Raw genomic sequence first — 18,342 nt, 5'->3', positions numbered from 1 at the left:
GTTACCAGTAGTAACTTTCCAATTTTTGAGATAAATAGGATCTTTTAGCAATGTCTTTCCTTGTTGCCTACTCATTAGAAGAATTACTGCTTTAAGACTAAGGAAGCTTTTTAAGATTGACTTAAATGATGATTTGAGGGGAAGCTGAGAATGTATGTGGAGAGAAGTGTGATGGAGCCTCTCTAGTGCAGATTTGAGTACATGTCGCTCTGCTGTCAAGGTCTCTGATGGGCACACCAAGCTTTGCAGTATATTTTTGGTTTCAGCTTGTGTAATCTGTCTTTATCTAGTCATATCTTGAGGCTTAATAAACAGAAGTGCCAGGTCTGGATGTCCTGACAATTACCCTCCCCAGCTGGTAACAGGCGCATGGAATATTTAGACAAGCATTTGTTTCTATTTTCAAAATTTGCTACATGATTGTAGCATTACAGAAGACAAGATTTTAATAAACAATATGTTTCCTTAAGATAATGGCTCTGATTTGAGGGTTTTGTGTATTTGTTTATTTTTCCTTTGCAGGAAGAAGGTATTGTGAAGGAAATAGACATCAGTCATCATGTCAAGGAAGGTTTTGAAAAAGCAGATCCTTCTCAGTTTGAACTGCTGAAAGTATTAGGACAAGGTTCATATGGAAAGGTAATTTTTATTGTCATCTAATCACCCAGAGCAACACTGAAAATATTGTGTCCTTTCTCTGAGTTCATGTACACTGCTGACATTGTCCATATATAAATTATATTGTAAAGACAGATAAGGAAAGCCCTTTTCTCTTCATTTTAGTAATGCTTCAGCCTTTTAGCTGGGTTTCTGCATATGAACCAGTTTAGAAAATAGCAGCTATGGCTCTGGACCTGGACTAATGAGCACAATGATTAGTTAGTCAAGCATCAGTGTTTGCAAACAATGACAAATGATATTTATGGATTATCTATCCACCAGGGAGGTGAGTGTGCCACTGCTGCTTGGTTGGAGCGTGTAAATAGGAACATTCAAAGACTTGACAAAGTTAGCTGCACAGTTCCCACTGAGGGCAACCTCAAGAACATTTCTGAGTCCCAGACTTCAGTTTAGTTCACACTCAGAGGCCTTGAAAGGTCCTGGAGATAAACCCCAGTGCAGAATACAGTAATCATTATAGCAAGAGCATGGGGGAAAACCCTGCCTGTATGACCACAAGCTAATTAGTGGAGAAGTAACTTTTGCCACATATCTTAAGACTAATGATTTTCTTAATTCCAAAGACAGTTCTTTAGCAGAGCATGTTGATTGGAAATGAGAACAGGAAGGAAATATGGTAAGAAAGAAAGAAGGGTCAATTCAGCCTTAAAGTCTTTCTGTGGTTTAAATAAGACATTGAAACCTTTGGAACCGTGAACCTAGCTGAAACTAGGCATCAAAGTCCTTATAATATTCTGTGGAGTTTTAAGGACATATTTTCTAATCAGAACCTTTATTTTTATTCCTAAAGGAAGCTATATTAACAGTGTTTATCAACTTTCGTGTTATTCTGGTTATTATTAATTTATAATTAAATTGGTAATCAAACATATTAAAATTCCCTGAGATGGGAGATAACAAGAAAGTTAACATTCAATACCAAGTCCTGAATTCAATAATTTCTTCAGAGCGCAGTATATTTAAGTTTTAAATACTAACTGAATATGAAAAAGCAAACAGATCAAAATTAGGTTTACTGTAGGACTCAGTGTAAGAAGATGAAGAACAACAGAAAGAAACATCTTTGATAAAAGTAACAGAGTCAGAATAGTTGGTTTTCATACATAGGCAGTAAAGATTTTAGAAATGGTTTGCTGGTTATCTTAGATTGTATCGATGTATTTTCAGTACTGCTCGAGTTGGCCTTCTAGCCTTAGGCATTTTATAAGCAAAATGCCTGGTCTGTGCAACCACTTCCCAAAAGGAAGTCTGATTTCTTGGGCATCAGAGTGGGAGTGTGGACAATGTACCTGTCTGGAGCTGCATGTAATTACAAATCACTTTCCATACCTTATGTGAGAAACATTGATAAACTCCCTGGAGCAGCAAAGATGCGGGGAAGAGAGGTTTGCTCTGTGTTTCTGCATACAGTCCCCAACCACCTACATTTTCATCACCTTGGTATTTGAGCTAATGGTTCAAATCTATGTCTCTGAGGATGCAAACCATTAAGTTTTCAAATTATTCACTCAAGAACTAAATAATTGGAGAAGATGTCTTTGGTGTCAGAGGGAGCGCCCCAAACACTCTTGAGATGCAGAGCACTTGCTTAGCTTTTTATATCAGATTTTTGGTGATGTACCAATTGCACCAGCAAAGGGACTTTTGCTAGTTCAAGTTAACCTTACAAACATATCAAACTGGAAAACTGAAAGTCGTGCTCAGCCACATGCACATGCTATTCTGGCAAACTCACAGAGTTCAGTTAATATAATTTGTCAGTTTAGCACTTCAGGGTTACTTGGTGGTTTCAAGAACAATATGTAGCATTACATTTAAGAATAATCAGAAAGGTGACATCATTTTGCAATACAAAATATTTTCACTTATTCTGTTGCTTTCTGGTTTGGTGGTTATTTTGATGTCCTCTGAAATAGGACACAGTGTTCTTGACTCATCCCTTTTGGAGGGAATGCAGACAAGTGCTCTGTCCCATGCTACAGTGAACAGCTGACTAGTGACTGGTAATGGAAATTGATAATTTTGCTTATTACAGCAATGTGGGTATTACAAGCTTTGCAAGATCATAGGGCAGACAAGATATTTCTAGAACTGCAGCCTAATATTTCTGCAGATGCTGTGCTGTTTTATGTGCAGTGCTGATGAAAACCATTGTCTTAAGGGTTTGGTTTTTTGGGGTAAAGAGCCCATAAATGTTTTTAAAAAATAATAATACAGCTGAAAATCTAGTGTCTGGAAGAGCTTGCTTTTGACTCTCTCATCCTTTTCAATGTAATACAAAAATTAAATCTTTTACTTGACCTGGACAGAAAAACATCCCAACTTTCCTCTGTAAACTTCTAAATGAATTGACTTCCTGTTAATGCTGGAGCAGCTGAGCTTAATTTATCATTAATAACAACAAAAACCTCTTCAGAAAGTCTTATGTGTGCCTGTCGCATCCAGATTTCATCATTTTTCCCTACAGTTGTGAGCACTGGAGGTGTTTGTGTGTTCATCAGGAGCTGGGAGCGAGCAGCGTGTGCCCAGGCTGGGCTGGTCAGGGCAGCTGGGCTGAGGAGCTGTGCATATCTGCTGTGCACAGGAAACACCTTGACAAGGAGAGGCTCACCAAAACCCTATCAGATCATGTGGTAGAAGTGTTGCAGCTCTGGTGCTGTCAGATGTCAGAGTCCTGATGAAGTTGTTCAGAGAGAATTGAGAATTTACCTTCTTTTCTTTTTTTTTTTTTTTTTTTTTTTTTTTTTCCTTCCCAGCTTCTGTACCTAGTTGATAACAGTTGCTCTCCCTTCCCACAGACCTTTACTCAAATGGGTTTGAGAAAATCTAATCTGTTTACAGATTGAAGTTTTTTAGGAGGAAGAGTTTTTCAACATGCAAAACTTGTGCTAGAAACATACTCCTTCCTTATTTTTTGGCTTTTTATATTTTGGGTGGAGACAGTTAACAAAGCTTCATGGTTCCTGGATAGTCAATTAAAAAATAATTGGAATTTTTAATCCAAATAGACATTTATTAGTTAGATAATTTCAGCTAGCCTCTGTTAATTTGTATATTAATGAGTATATGGGGTATGGAGTATGTATGTGGGACTATGTTTTCATTTCTGCATTTGGCTTTACTTCAGCTTCTGTCCAGTAACACAAGTGCTGAAATTTAAAAAAAAAAAAAGAGACACTGTTGCCTGACTTCTGAAGATCTGAGAATTTCTAAGGTCACACTTCTGACCTCAGCAGACAGAGTGTGTCCTGAGAAGCAGCTAAAAGAGTTTTTTATTTCATTTCCAATTATTTTATTTTCCAATCATTAAAAAGTCTTATAAAGACCAAACTGAACCATTGATCCTATTGTTCACTACCCCTTCAGTGCTCAGATGCACTGAGGAGGAGATAAGAAATATTTGTCTGTAGCACAATAAAAAGAGTACAAGTTTAACTACAAATTGTAATTTATTTTAATTAAAATTTTACACTGTCAGAGGACAAAGCATAGGAGACTGAAACAGGAAGAACTGTCTTATTTTGTAATAACAACAGATTTTCAGCTGTATGAACTTTCTTCTTCATCTGCATCTTAGGCAAATTGTTATTCATGACTTAGGTCATGAATGGCACCAAATTGATTTTTTTCTTAAATTTAATTGATGGCAACAATTTTAAGACACTGCACATTCCTAGACACGAGCGAAACTTTTTTTCATGTAAAACTGGTCAGAATATGAAGAGATATGTGCTCACTGATTCTAACTTTTCACCCATCTTTAACTGAATACATGAGGTCAGTTAATAATTTTGAAAATGGCTTTTTTGTGAGGTGGTAAAGCCTTAAAAACTGAAAATTTCCAAAGCTAGCTCAAACAATTGCAGGTGAAATAGATATGAAATGCTTTCAGCTAGTAATTTTTATTAGATTTCCTGAACCATAGTATTTATTCTCCTGTCAAATGCAGTAAGTCTTGTAAGTAGAAATTCAGTACTCATCTATACAAAGCATTTGATTTTTACAGGTATTTCTCGTCAGGAAGATAAAAGGATCTGATGCAGGCCAGCTTTATGCCATGAAGGTACTTAAGAAGGCAACACTAAAAGGTAAGAATTGGGACAGTGGCTGCAATCTCTGTTTCTGTGCTATGTAGTAATTTATTTTTCTTGCTATTTTCTACATTGTTGCTGCCTTGCAGTATATAAATGGATAAATATGTCTGCCATCCTCCAAAATTCTGTCTCACTGTAGGTGAATATTCAAAAAAGAACTTAAAAATATGTTACCTATACAGTGTGAGAGGAGGAAAATGGAGGTTTGGAGCTTCCCAGCTGCATGCTTGCTTTATTTTCTTGGTGTTATTTTTAGGACTTCTATTTGGTATATATTCATTTGTATTTAAGTGTCACTATCTTTCTGTTGCTGAAGTAAATAAAGATATTGCTAAAGTAAAACCTGGCTCCTACTGGGCAGAATGGCCTTCCCAGCTGGTGCTTCTCTCTATGTGCCTGAAAAACCATGGGAACAGGTTCCCAAGTGTGAGGAGGCATTCTGAGACCATTTAGATCGTGCTGTTTCTTAGCTCATGGGCTGTAGGAGGCCAGGGCCAAATCACTCGTGTTTAAAGCTGGTTCTTCTCTTCTGGGGCCGCTACCTGCTACAGACAAAAAAAGAAATTGGTAGTCAAGCCCAGGACTGAAAAGCAAAGAGTAAGTTCAGTCTCAGCTGAAGTCCTTACTGGTTGTTCCTGCACAGACTGAGGAGGATGCAGTCATCTTTTTGTTTCCCTGACCTAGCACTGTTCTGATCTTTCCCTCAAAAGCCTGACACTTCTTGCAGGTAAAGAGGAGAGCATTCATTTTGTCTGGAGCAGATATTTTGCTTTGTCTTGGTGAGTGTGGTTTTGCGCAATGCAGTGTAGCGTCTAAATTTCTGTCTTAATCCAAAGAATAATCATTGTGTGACCAGATGGTTCCGATCACTTAAAAATCCAGATTTCTTTAGCATGCCTTGCTTTGGGGAACTAAAATACAGGTAAAGCCAGCAGTTAAGCAAGCTAGAGCTACTGCAGGTGGTGTCAGGCAGAGCCAGCCCCTTTTCTGAGTACTGGTTTAAAATGGGGAATGGGCACACCAGCCCTTTAGACAGTCCTTTCCTCTCAGAAAGCCTTTTCAGGGAAACACCAGTTTGAAGCAATGCTGGCGTGCTTATCTTGTTGTTTGGAATCCAGAGGGGAATGTTTATTCCAGCAGAACAGTCCAGGGTAAATAAACAAACAGTGCTGGACACAAGACATGCAAAGGAGTAGGTCAGGCCTGTGTACATCATGTGTATGGCAGAGTGGTTCTCTGACTTCTCCACCAAGAACAGGACCCTGAAATGCCCAAACTCAGCTGAACTCACCTGTCAAGAGTCTTCCCCACTGGGGAATGTCATCTTCTGATGGTGTCTGAGCAAGGTCTGTGTAACCCCTCAGACATCAGGATGTACCAGAAACTTATTCCTGTTTCTTTTGACAATACAGTTTTTTTTACCAAAAGGGAAAACTGTGTATTCACTCTTTTTCTGTATAACTCTAAGGAGTGTTTAGCAGGAAGAGCTTTGGCACTGGGGACGGGGTTTTTTTGCATCCCCAAACACTTTATTGTTACTTAATATTTGATGGTGAAATATGTAACATTAGATTCCACTGTAAAAGAAAAGACCTTTATTGTGGCAGTATTTCAGGAAATGCCAAAATTTAGGTTTTAAAGTACCCAGTGTGTTCCATCAAGTTTCTTTTCTGTCAAGAACAAGAACAAGAACCTCTTTGCAGTTCTGTGGTTCTTTATAGCACAGAAAGGCTATTTATTGTCTTCTCAAGTATGGATCACAAGATCCAAAAATTGAGGCTACTTTGTGATTTTGGTGGATTGCATTTCTCTCCCATTCAGACTACTTACCCCTCTGACTGTTAGCTCTGGATTTTCCATTAATCTCAAGATAACCAGCACAGGGCTAGGAACTAATTACTCCACACCAATTTCTACAAATAAGTTAAAACTGACAACTGTTTAACTCAAAGTGCAAAAATAAAGATAGAACCCCATTGGCAACCGGGTGAGTGAAATGAGCAACAATGAGGATTGCTGTCAGTAAGCTTCCATGTAAACTTTTAGCACAGAGATAATATTTCTGACAGCTTAATTGCATCTTTTAAGTGAGAGTGCTGTGTTATTGCTGACTACCTACACTCAAAAAGGCTGGAAGTCACTCCAATTTGAAGTATTTATTACCCTGTCTAGCAGTGGGAGCAAAGCTACAGGTGTGTTAGCACTGCATTCAGCATTTGCTGGCACAAGGCATACTGCCAGGCAAATTTCTGAATGATTTTGTTTCCTGATTTCTGAATGATTTTGCAATCTGCACAAGTACCACATGGAGCAGGAAATTCAGAGCTCTCCAAGCTAATTCCATTGGCAATGGCCAGACAGCCCTAAATGTTACAGCAGTTATTTTCTATCGTGAAACAAATTTGCAAAGCATGTAAATGGAGGAGTCGGAAAGAAAATAAAGAGGATGGGATAGCAAAGTTGATTTCTTTCCTGGATTAGTCTGAAGAAATAAAACCTGGATAAGTAAGAGACTTTCAGGAGTGATGGTACTTGCTCTGAAGAACAACCATAGTATGTCCTGTTGGGGGATTTCCTGCCCCAGGAGCCTGACTGTGGCCATGGCTGGCTGGTAATGTTTAGGAAGAAGCAGAAGTGCAAAATGTGCAAAGTGGTGCTTTCTCCAGTGAGCCTGTTGCCTCCTACCCCTTTCCAGGGTAGTTGCCCCTTGTTAGCATGAGCCCAACTTCAGCAACAGCAAAGGTTAGTATAAGAAGGGCACAGCAAGCAGCAGCAGAATTCTTCAAGCGTTTACAGTTCAAAAATGGCTTTTTATACAAAAGAGACTTTGTAGATCAATCACATGTGTAGATTTGAGCTTGAAAAAGATCTGGTAATCAGCAGGACCACTCCTGCTGTGAAGGGAAAATTAGGCTCCAGAATATTACAGTTTAGATTGTAAAAGTTTGCAGAGGCACATGCTGTACACATGAATATTTGTGAAAATTAAATTATTCTAAAATTAATGAAGGTTTATTTTAAACATAGGATATATCTGAATAAGCACCTGTAACAGCATGGATCCTTGAAAGAAAAAAAGGCACTGTTACTTTTTGTTGTAAATGAGAGCATCACACAATTTCCTTTCCTTTCTCCCTCATTTCCATTTTCAGGAGCTTGTGGATATCTGTTTTTAAAGCAGAAAGCTTTCTGAAGAAACTAGATAAGCGTTTCATTCTAATTATTATCTTTAGGAAAAGCTTGTTCAAAATGTTTGAGGATGTTATGTGTGTTAGGTGCCAGATATGGAATACATCAGATTTAGGGCTGCATGTATGTGTAACTCTAACTTGTCTCTCTGTCAAATACTGTGTATTACATTACATTACCTTAATAGCTTCCTTTGCAAATATAAGCCCTTTTGGAGGCATCTAGGTGCTCAAGGATATTTAGGCATTTAAATACCTTCCAGGAGTGAGACTTTTGCCCTTCAGCATGTCATTAAATAGTAATCTTAAAATACCATATTAAAATGTTGCTTTCAAGTCTTTTTATGCTCTGCTTTTTCATTAAAATCAGAGTTTTAGATAAAAAGTTGACAGAAAATAAAGTTGATCTATATGTTTAAATGCTTATAGAGATGTATCTGTGAGTCTCTATTGCCCATCCTGAATATCTTGTAAATCAGAGGGAACCAGAAATCAACCAGGGAGTGTTTATTCTGTGTATATGTGTGTCTGGTATTCACCAGCAAAGCTGGAACAGGGGGACAGGGCAAGCTGACTGTTCTGATTCATTCAGTATTTCTCTCAAGGTGTCTCAGGCTCCATCAGCTTTACTGAATGTGCTTCAGAATTCCATGATCAAGAGTTGTTTAGATTGGTTACTGTGTAAGCCTCATCAAACACCCATGAAATGCCCATAAATCCCCAGCAGGTTGCTGTGCTGGAATGTGAGGGAGCTTGAAAATCAAAGACCCATTCCTCCAGTAGACATGCAATCTAAGAGAAAGTGGCTTGAAACCATAATTCACTGACATAATGCTCATGAACTTTATGAATATTGCAGTGGTGATGTAGGGAAGGTTATGTGATGGATCATGAGGATGCACTTTGCACCTGCCCATCTGGTCGGCAATGGGGTGTGTAAGTCTTGGCACTGGAAGCTGTTTGACCCTGAGAATGCAGTCTACCTTTTTGTGATTGTAGGGTTTAGAAATGATAATCTCTTTTGTCAAAACCTCTAAAGTGCTTTGCAGCTTATGATACCCTGAGTTTAAGCCAGCAGGCTTAGGGGGTTGCTGGTGTGTGGTGGTTATAGGTGCAGTGAGCTGTGAGAGCAGCTTTAGTGGCTCACAGGGAGCTTGAGTGTTCTCAGGGATATAGAATGGAAAATATCACTTATACCCAAAATCCAACAACTAACTTAGATGTTACCAGGGAAAGTGGGATTTCTGTCTGAACCACTGGTAAAATTGTAGTGGTGATTTCCCTGGTTGGACACCAACCAAAGTGGCTTCTTCAGTTTTCCTCTGGATGTGACTTAGTTTCCCTGAACAGATGTGGTGATCAGATATCAGATACAGAATCTAGTGGTTTCCCTCTGGTTTGAAAGAAAGAAAACATCAAGAAAATGAGAAACTGTAGACAATTTTACCCTATAAAGCAGGACTCAGAAAGAGTCTTCACCTCAGGTAGAACATGATCCGTTGTGCTTAGGTTTTCAAAGTTATTTGTTCTATTTTTTTACAGTCCTTCTGTTTGGTGAGAGGCCCTGGTACTTACCCAGGTTCACTATTTAAATTTTGGTTTATTATTTTTTCTTAAAGTATTCTGCTATATTTTTTATATCTTCTTGGGCCTCTTATTACCTGCTTCTGAAAAATTCATCAGGGAAGTCATGTCCACTGGACAGTTCAGACGCCACAGCAGAGATACCCTTGCCCTGAAGTTTGGAGGAAAGTTTAAGTGCACTGCATCCTTGCAGCTGCTGCTTATGCATGGGTTCTTTAGTCTGAGAATTGTAACCCTCCAAATGACAGGGCTCTGAGCTCAGAAAAACGTAAACACTGCTGGACCTGGAAGTGCCCTTAAAGATCCAGCTGAGACATAGACTCGCCCCTCTCCACAAATAGCCATACACTGATTTTTCAGTCTTAGAAAGAAATAGCAACTTCTGTGCGCACAAACACAAAAATATTTGATTTCTCTGAATATTTCCCAGCAGCTCTAAAATGTAAAGATCAGCCTAGTGAGTATGTATCTTTTTGTGTGGGCTAGGAGTCAAAGAGTGCTGTGGAACATGCCAACCTTCCTCACAGTTTAGGAGTAAATTGGATTTAGTAGCTGTCATCTGAAAGCAGAGCTTTCTTTCCTCTCTGGGAGTTTTGAAAATAAAACCAAGAAGTTCTTCAACAGCCAGTGCTTAGGGGTCACTTTTGGGCTGTGTTTTTACAGTGCCTTTGCAAATTTACTTGCAGACCACCTATTCCTTCCTCCCCTAAAAAGTCAGCTGGGCTAGGGGTTGCTTTCTGAAGGGAGGGCTCACTTAGGCTGATCCTAATGGGCTGTGGAGAAGAACCTGTATTTGTGTATTATAAGGAAAATTAACTGTGGTTAGGCAACTCATTATGTGTCAGTACATATTATAGCAAGTCCTAGCCTGAATATACAGCAGACTGGACAGGTCAAAAGCCACAAAAAGCATTGCTGGAAGTTTGTTTTCATAGCATTTGCTGAAGTGTTCATTGAGCTTCTATCTTCTGGGTTAGGTACTTAATACTCTTTAATGCTCTGTACAGTGTTTGGATTCAGATTTGGATGAGAAGGGAAAACTTTTGCCTATAAATATAAACTGAACACGCATCACTTAAAGATTTTATTATCTGTTTTATTCAAACCATGTGGGAGTTTGCATTGTATGAAGTTCTGATTAAATTATAGTGTCTTCACAATGCCAAGTGCATTGTGAAGATCCTTTTCAGAGGCAAAAAAATTCCCACTGCTATGACATTAAAGAAATTAACACTGGATGTTAAAAATGCTCTCTATTTTGTAGGAAGGGAACATTTTGGCTCATTTGTTTTTACAAAAAACCTGTTGTTACTTTTGGGGTTTTCCAAAGAAAATTGAACTTTCTCCTTGTGAAAATACTGGCTCTTGAGTTCTGTATAGAATCCAGAGAAGGGCAGCAAAGCTGGTGAGGGGTCTGAAGCAGAAGTCCTAGGAGAAGCTTCTGAAGGAGCTGGGAATGTTTAGCCTGGAGAAAAGGAAGTCCAGGGGTGAACTTATCACTCTCTACAACCACTTTAAAGGTAGTGAGGGGTTGGCCTCTTCTTCCTGGCAGCTACTGATAGGATGAGAGGACATGGTCTTAATCTGCACTTGGGAAGGTTTAGGTTGGACATTAGGAAGCATTTCTTCACAGGAAAATGCTGGATGTGGCACTGAATGCCATGGTCTAATTGACAAAGGGGTGTTCAGTCATAGGCTGGACTCTGTGATCCCAGAGGTCTTTTCCAACCTACTTGGTTCTGTGATTCTTTTAAAACTGTTGCTCACATTGCTGAATAGCAGGTTCTTCCTGTTGTCTGAAGCCGGGCAGAATTATTAAGTCTTTGCCTAAATATTGGTAAAAAATTAAAATCAAACTCCCCTTCTCCCTGTCAATCAAACAGACTGATTCATATAGGAGCACACACTTCCGTGCTTGTGATTTCTGCTGTAGGTAGATGCAGCAATATTGCCCAGTCCTTTCCTGTTCACACTTCTCTTCCAGTGTAACTCTGCTGTTACAATAATATCAAATTATAGCTCCATGCACAGTTGTGTGTTCACTTGGAAAGCAGCTTCATCCGCTTGGTATGCTGCTGCCTGAAACAGCTTTGTTTTATTCTCCCCAAAGTGCACACAGGACAGGAGTCAGAAGCAAACTCCTGCTTTCTTCATGAGCAGTTCAGCAGCAGAAAGTGTGGTGTGGTGGGTGTCCTAGCATCCAACAGCATTGGTGCTTGGGTTTGAGCTTTTGAAGGAATTGTTCCAGTCATCTCCCTTTGCTGTGCCGTGGTTTGCCAAGCACAGCAGTTTGGGAGCACACAGACAGAATTCCCTCCAGATGAAACTCACCCAGGAGCCCCGCCAGTGCCCTCCTGCCTCTCCTGGCCATTGAGGTCATGGCCCCAAAGTGCCACAGAAAGGGTGGGGCAACCTCAGGTCCCACCACACACTGTTTTCCCTAGATTGGAATCACACTGCTTATTAGTGCACCCAGAGGTTTAAGTCAAAGTTTCAGACTTTGCTGTCAAGACATTGAGTGCAGCCGTGTTTGTGTTTTTCACAAGGTATAGCACAGAGCTGTCTTAAATTTTTCCATCTTTTTGCTAGGTTAAGGTGCCCATGCCCTTAACTTCTAATCCTTGAGCAGTTCCATGCCTTAGCAGTATCTGAGGGTTGCATTATTCAGGTTTTCCTGTGAAGATTCTCTAGAGAGGACAAAGGCGATTCAAGTCCGAAGTCGGAGGAAGAAAACACTGAAAAAACCTGCTGATTTCTCTGGCAGAAAATATATGTTCTTTACCTGTGATCACATTATAAAAGATTGTTCTAAATGTTTGTTGAGTCACTCTTCTGTCAGTGAAGTACAGAAAGAATGACATTTTTAAATATAAGAACCCGCAACCGCTCATGCAGGTTGCATTTGAATTTGCTCCCTGGCTACTTCGGACAGTAAAGGAATGGTTTTTTAGGTTTTTTTTCAGGAATGAGTAGTTCATCACACTTATGGCTTTTCTGATGGTAGAAAGCAGTTTTTCAAATCATCTTATAATTTTCAGTCAATTTGCCATCTGCCTCTTTCAAGTTTGAATTGATCTGTGTACTTGCCATGGTGAATAAGCAGCAGTGGAGACACTTGAAACTGCAGCTCTGGTAGGTACCACTGTTAAAAGGTTTTCAGACCCAAATTCATTCTTCAAACTCTCCACCACAGACTTGATCAAGAGTTTCACTCTGGCTTGTCTTCCATTGGATTACTCTTTTTATTGTATTCATTGCATTGTATATCTAATGACAGATATTTGCAGTTACTCCCAAATTAGTTATTGTTTTCCAGAAAAGATCACAATTGATTTTTTTTATTGTCGAGTAGCAAATTACTGTTAATTGCTTTTGCTGTGGATTCAGGAATGGAGAGACTACACAGGCAGTTGCTCTGAAGCCACAAGTGAAATGTTTATCTTGTTTGAAAATGAGATGCAATTCCATTTTATCTGTAGAAAAAATCCTTTTACCAGGAAAGGAGTGGGAGGTGCAATGGCCTTTGTGAGCCCTCACAACCCTCGTCAATACTAGCTGGAAAGCAGAAAGAGGAGAGAAACACTCAGCTTAGTTTAATTGGAACAAATCTATGAAGACTGACATGAAGCTTCAGCTAAAAGAATGAGCCTGTCACTGCTGGCCATGTACAGTGTTCTGCCTGAGCCAAGAACCTGGGAATGAGGACTAGATGACCTTCAGGACAATCATAGAGGCTCAGTGGTTCTGCTTTGGAAGCAGGCCTCATGTCCTTGCCTGGATCTGTGCCAGGTGACCCCACTGGTGTGGTACTCTGGGAGGGTACCCTGTGCGTCGCACGGCTACTGAGGCATCATCTGCAAGGCACCTGAAGAAGTCCCATGGCCCACCCCTGACCCAGGGTGATGCTTTTGTGTCATTCCTCACAAATGTTTGCCTAACTCATTCTTAGACTGTCTCTAGCACTATATTATTACAAAATGCTTCCTAGCACATCTGTCCAATGTCTGCCTTGCCACAGCTGAAGCTGTTAATTCATCTCCTCTCTCTCAAGAACAGTTTCCTCTGCAGTTTTCTTCTGCATCTTGAAGTTTGCTATGTTCAGCTTCCATCTTCTGTAGGCTGAGAATTTTTAATGTTCCTTTCCTTTCTTAGTGTTCGTTTTTCCTAGATGCTCATCTTAGAAGATTTAGTTATATACTAAGTAAGTCAGGGGTGACATTATCTTCTCTGGCTGCATGTCCTACCTTTCAGGTCCTCTGTGAGTGCTTTGTTATTTCAGAGGTGAGGTACTCCTGCTCTACCACAAAGATTATTGAAAATTCAGGGGGTGTAATTAAACTGGTAGAAATGTCTTGCTGCCAGGACAGCAGAGTGGTCAGATTGTCGAGATGTTTGTTCCTCTGGGGAGTCCTATTCAGAGAAAGTTCCTAGAAGAAGCCCTTGGGTGGATGGATTTGTAAAATGGTGTGATTCTTGGGGTGTCCTGTGCAAGGCCAGGAATTGGTCTCGATGATCCTGATGGGTTCCTTCTGACTCAGCATATTCCGTGTGTCCACGGTGCTGTGAGGATTTCTGGAGCATGGTTGCCTGCAGCTGTCAACCTCCACAATCCTTCTCCCATGTGTTTAGTTAAAGAATTAAGCACATTATCAGTGGACAGGGTGTTCCCAGGCCAGCTGGGCTTTACCAGTGACAACAAAACACTGGTCACTGTTTTACCTTCCCTGCTGCCCTTTTTCTTCTGCGTTTCTAGCTGGTGTTCTGTAAGCCAAATGGAAATCCTGTGAAAGTCTACTTTTCTGGTTTTCTTTTGTCTTGTCTTGAGGCTTGAAATTTTTTGCATCTTATTTGTCTTGCACTGTCTTAAAGGAGCTTTGTAAGCTTTGTGCTTGCTTGCAATGCTTCTAATTTTAAGAGACCCACTGCCAAAAGAGAGAAGCTATTGCTGGCAACCCATCATGTCAGCTGTGCAGCACGTGCATGAACCTCTGGAAGTCTTTTAATCCTGCCTGATGTCCAAGAGCTTGCTGTTGGTACCACAAGGCTGTAAATTACAGGAAGAGAAAAATTGCTCTTTTGGCAAATACAGACTCAGATGTCCTTAGTCTTCATCTCCTTTGAATTATGTCGTGTAGTCTGTTCTTTCATGGCAGGCTCTGTCTAGCATGGGAGCTAGTACCTCAGTTTAGGAATTACAAGACTTTGGCTGTGCTCACATTTCTGCTGCCAGCCTGCTTCATGAACACCACCCAGCTACCCTTACTGCTGCTCCTCTGCTCCATCTTCATATCTGTAATGCTAACTCAATTATGCCAGCCTGCTCTTCACAGTGCTCACTGCTCTTTGGAGGAGCAATACTTGGATATTAATGGATATGTTATTAACACCCCTCCTCACTGAAGTGCAGTCTGTTGCATTATGGAATTTAATGGCTAAAGATTCCAAACAAAGAAAGTGTTAGGAAATGTGTCTTGTGTGTAATGCATTGATTATTTGGAATAATCAGAACTATGAATCAGCTCTGCTTTTGAATAAATTTACAGCTGTAGCAGAAAGCTAAACTGAAAATACAATAGCTAAATATCCCTGGGATTTTTAACCTCCCTGATGGACTCTGCAAGTCTTTGGCTGCGGTACAAATCCATTATCTATATGACAAGCATTTGTTTGTTCTCTTCATTGAATAAGTTGCGCCATTTGTAACAGCCAGGAGAATTGCTATTTAACCAAGTTCAGCTGCCTGCAACTGCAGTGCATTTGTAGTTGGTTGGAAACCAAGTTTGTAAGCGTCATCTGGGAGTTGCATCCCACTGCTTTTATTGGTTCCCATAACACAGCAGAAAAACCTTATTTCCTTTCAAGCATGAGGGCAGATTAATAGTGAGGTCAACGCTGTCACTTGATGCCATTTTAAGACAGAGTGACAGCAGAGGAGGGGTCAGTTGCACTGGTGATGGTTTTCCTCACAGGGCTGCTGTTGGATCACTTGTAAACCGAACAGCTGGGCAGGCATTCTATTCACAACTGCTCCTGGAGGTGTGCTAGCACTTTGCTGGCTCTCCATGAAAGTTAGATGGCACAATGTGGGAGACTACCAGCTGGGATTTGTTTCTGCAGAAGCACAATTATTCTCTGTTTTCACATTCTCCATGTAGGTCACACATGTCAGTGTCAGCTTCCATGTGGCTGTGGCGTTTGCTCCAAGATGAAGGTTTTGATGGTTGAGGAGAGACCAGCAATCAGCATCAATGACAGCCTCTTCTTTCTGTTTTCTCTACAGCATTTTCTGTCTGCATGTGATAGTAATTGACACACTCAAAAGGTTTCATGGCACATTAATTTAACTGACATTTTCTCAGCAGCAGTAGATTAATTTTGTAAATTCAGGCAAAGCCTGAGTTGTTCAGACGATTGTAGTGTGTCCCTGGTCATCTTTCAGATCTTTATATGGGCTATGACATAGTTGCCTTTGAGAGGGAATTGTCTTCATCAACATGGTAAATTCAGAATTGACTTTTCTGCTGAAAGAGAGCCTACATTTCCTCTTTTTCTGTTTCACATCTCCTTCTATTTATATTCCTTTCTTTCCTTTTATTTTGATAAATAAGTCTTCATCCTACATTTTGATATCCTTTAAATATTTATCTTCTATATAGATTTTGTCAATGCTTATCTGTTCAAATTTGGTTTCATTATGGATATAATAAGCTCTGCAATGTAAAATGTCAATGTCATACAGCTAGGTACTATCCTGTAAGTTGTAATAAGAAAGAAATATTTGCAAGTGTACATTTAGAAGTACTGTTTTGTAGTTTTGTTTTCACATGGCGTTCCCGGCACACAGCAAGCAACTTCCAAAGCAAAGTTTTGAGGAAGCCTGGAAGTTTGCAGTGTGTGTGTGAGGGGTATGGTTTGCTAGCAGTCACTGGAAGGACTGGTGGTCGTAGGGCTGGGTGGCCCCAGAGGGACTGCATTACCCCTCTGCCTTACCCACAGCTATCACCCATGGGGTAACAGCCTTATAGATCAAAGATTCTTGATAAGGTTCTCTGAGACCTCAGAATTAAAAGCACTGTGTGGAAACTAAACTGCTTGTGGTTATTCAGAAGGTTTTCAAGTTCATTTCCAGTACGAATTTTTGGTTTCTGATATTTTTGTCACTTTGGTGGAATGTTCTGATGTAATACTATGGGCATTAATCCTGCTATAAATGCTGTGTTTCAGACAGTCTTCCAAACAGTTGTGCATAATAATGAAATCTAGATTGTTCTGTTTTTTTAAGATGTCCTTTATTGAGGTGGAGTCACTGCAGCACAGTAGCACATAGTGAAAAGTGCAGTCTCATTCCCCTGCAGTCATGGCAGGCTGGTTTCTTACTAAATAGTTACTTAACTTTTCCTGTTCAGTTTTGTTTTAAAATGTGTCAGTAAGGAGGTTCCAGTCCCAAGCCATTGCTCTGCTCTGTAGGGGTTCATGCAGTTACAGTTTGCCCAATATAGCCTATATTTCCTCTTTTTCTGTTTCCCTTACCTCCTCCTATTTATATTAATTTTTCATTTTATTTTGATAAATAAGTATTTTTTGTCCATGTTTATATCCTTTAAATATTTATCTGCTCTCCTCCTGTCTCCCTGTAGTCATTGCTCAGTACTGTTTATGTTTAGCTTTTGGCAGTTTCTCAGTAACATAGGAGAAAAAACCCAAGATTTCCTTTTCTGTTAGGTATTCTTTCAGAGCTCAAGCAGCTACATATATTTTTAGAGCTGTATATAGGGCCTGAGATGTAGCTGGTGAGATCCTATTAATGTCAACAGTGGTTTTACTATTGACTGTTTTAGGGCCATGATTTCACCCAGAAACTCTCTGAACTTGGTCATATCTTCCACAACAATCCCTATGCAGTAGTGCAGTCCAGGCTGAAAACCAAGTCACAATTGTTTGAGGACTGTGTTTCTCTTGTCAGAGGAGAAAACAACAAATCAGCCTTTTTTGTTGTTGTTGTCTGTGTGACCAAGGCGTGCTGATTGCAAAGCTTTAATGAGTATGTTGATAACAGCAGAAGAGCAGGCTTTTTCTTATGCTCTAATTTAGGAAATGACCTTGCCTTGACTTCACACCCTGCTTGCTAGTGGGACTGGAGGCTTCTTCAGTGATAGACAGCCGTCTCACAGATGCTTTTTCATTTTTATGAGGCAAACATATCAGCAGAGCTATATTAAGTATGTCTGCATCACATCAGGTCCTGGGCAAAGCAGAGGTTTGTTTTGTCTGAATGTTAACATTAAATGGCACAATTTAACAGAACTATTTAAATTCTAAATTCCTGTCTGTTTGTGCGCAGGTAGCATGGAGGGCTGGGTTATGAGTAACCTGGTAAACCTCATCCTGTGTGGTTTACAAATAGAATCTGTCTCAGGGCTTCATATCTCCTAAATGAAGTGTGCCTTCAGTGTTGGATGATAAGCCATTATCCCAGCTTCCTCAGTGATGCCTTAAATATAGTAATTATTTGTTTTGGAAACCAAAATTTCTGCAATTCAGTAACTGAAACACTCATCCAAAAAATTTTCTTAGAACAAGTCAGATTGGACTGGCTCTGTGTTTACCACATCCAAGAAGCCTAATGGAAGGAGTGTTTAGAGTGAGAAGTCAGCATAGTGCAGTTGTGGTCTGGACAGCTTAGGGAGAATGTTAATATTTGCCTCCTGTCCTTTGACCAAATCCCTCCAAACCCTCCCTTCTGAGACAGGAACCTCTCACTGTCCAGCCACTGCCTCATGTTACCCCTATTAGAG

General features: G+C 40.0%; 1 protein-coding gene across 1 annotated transcript in view; it reads left to right on the top strand.

Annotated features, from left to right (window-relative positions):
* Positions 1-18,342, top strand: part of RPS6KA2 (ribosomal protein S6 kinase A2) — a 156,193-nt gene that overhangs the window by 62,202 nt on the left and 75,649 nt on the right. The window contains exons 2-3 of the mRNA XM_030946317.1: positions 523-639; positions 4,688-4,769. Of these exons, the coding sequence (XP_030802177.1) occupies positions 523-639; positions 4,688-4,769 (199 nt within the window). The remainder of the gene's footprint in view (positions 1-522; positions 640-4,687; positions 4,770-18,342) is intronic.

Source organism: Camarhynchus parvulus, chromosome 3 (genome assembly GCF_901933205.1).
Source record: "Camarhynchus parvulus chromosome 3, STF_HiC, whole genome shotgun sequence".
Lineage (NCBI taxonomy): Eukaryota > Metazoa > Chordata > Aves > Passeriformes > Thraupidae > Camarhynchus > Camarhynchus parvulus.
The sequence above is the reverse complement of the archived record's forward strand: the minus strand, read 5'-3'. Positions and strand labels throughout refer to the sequence as shown.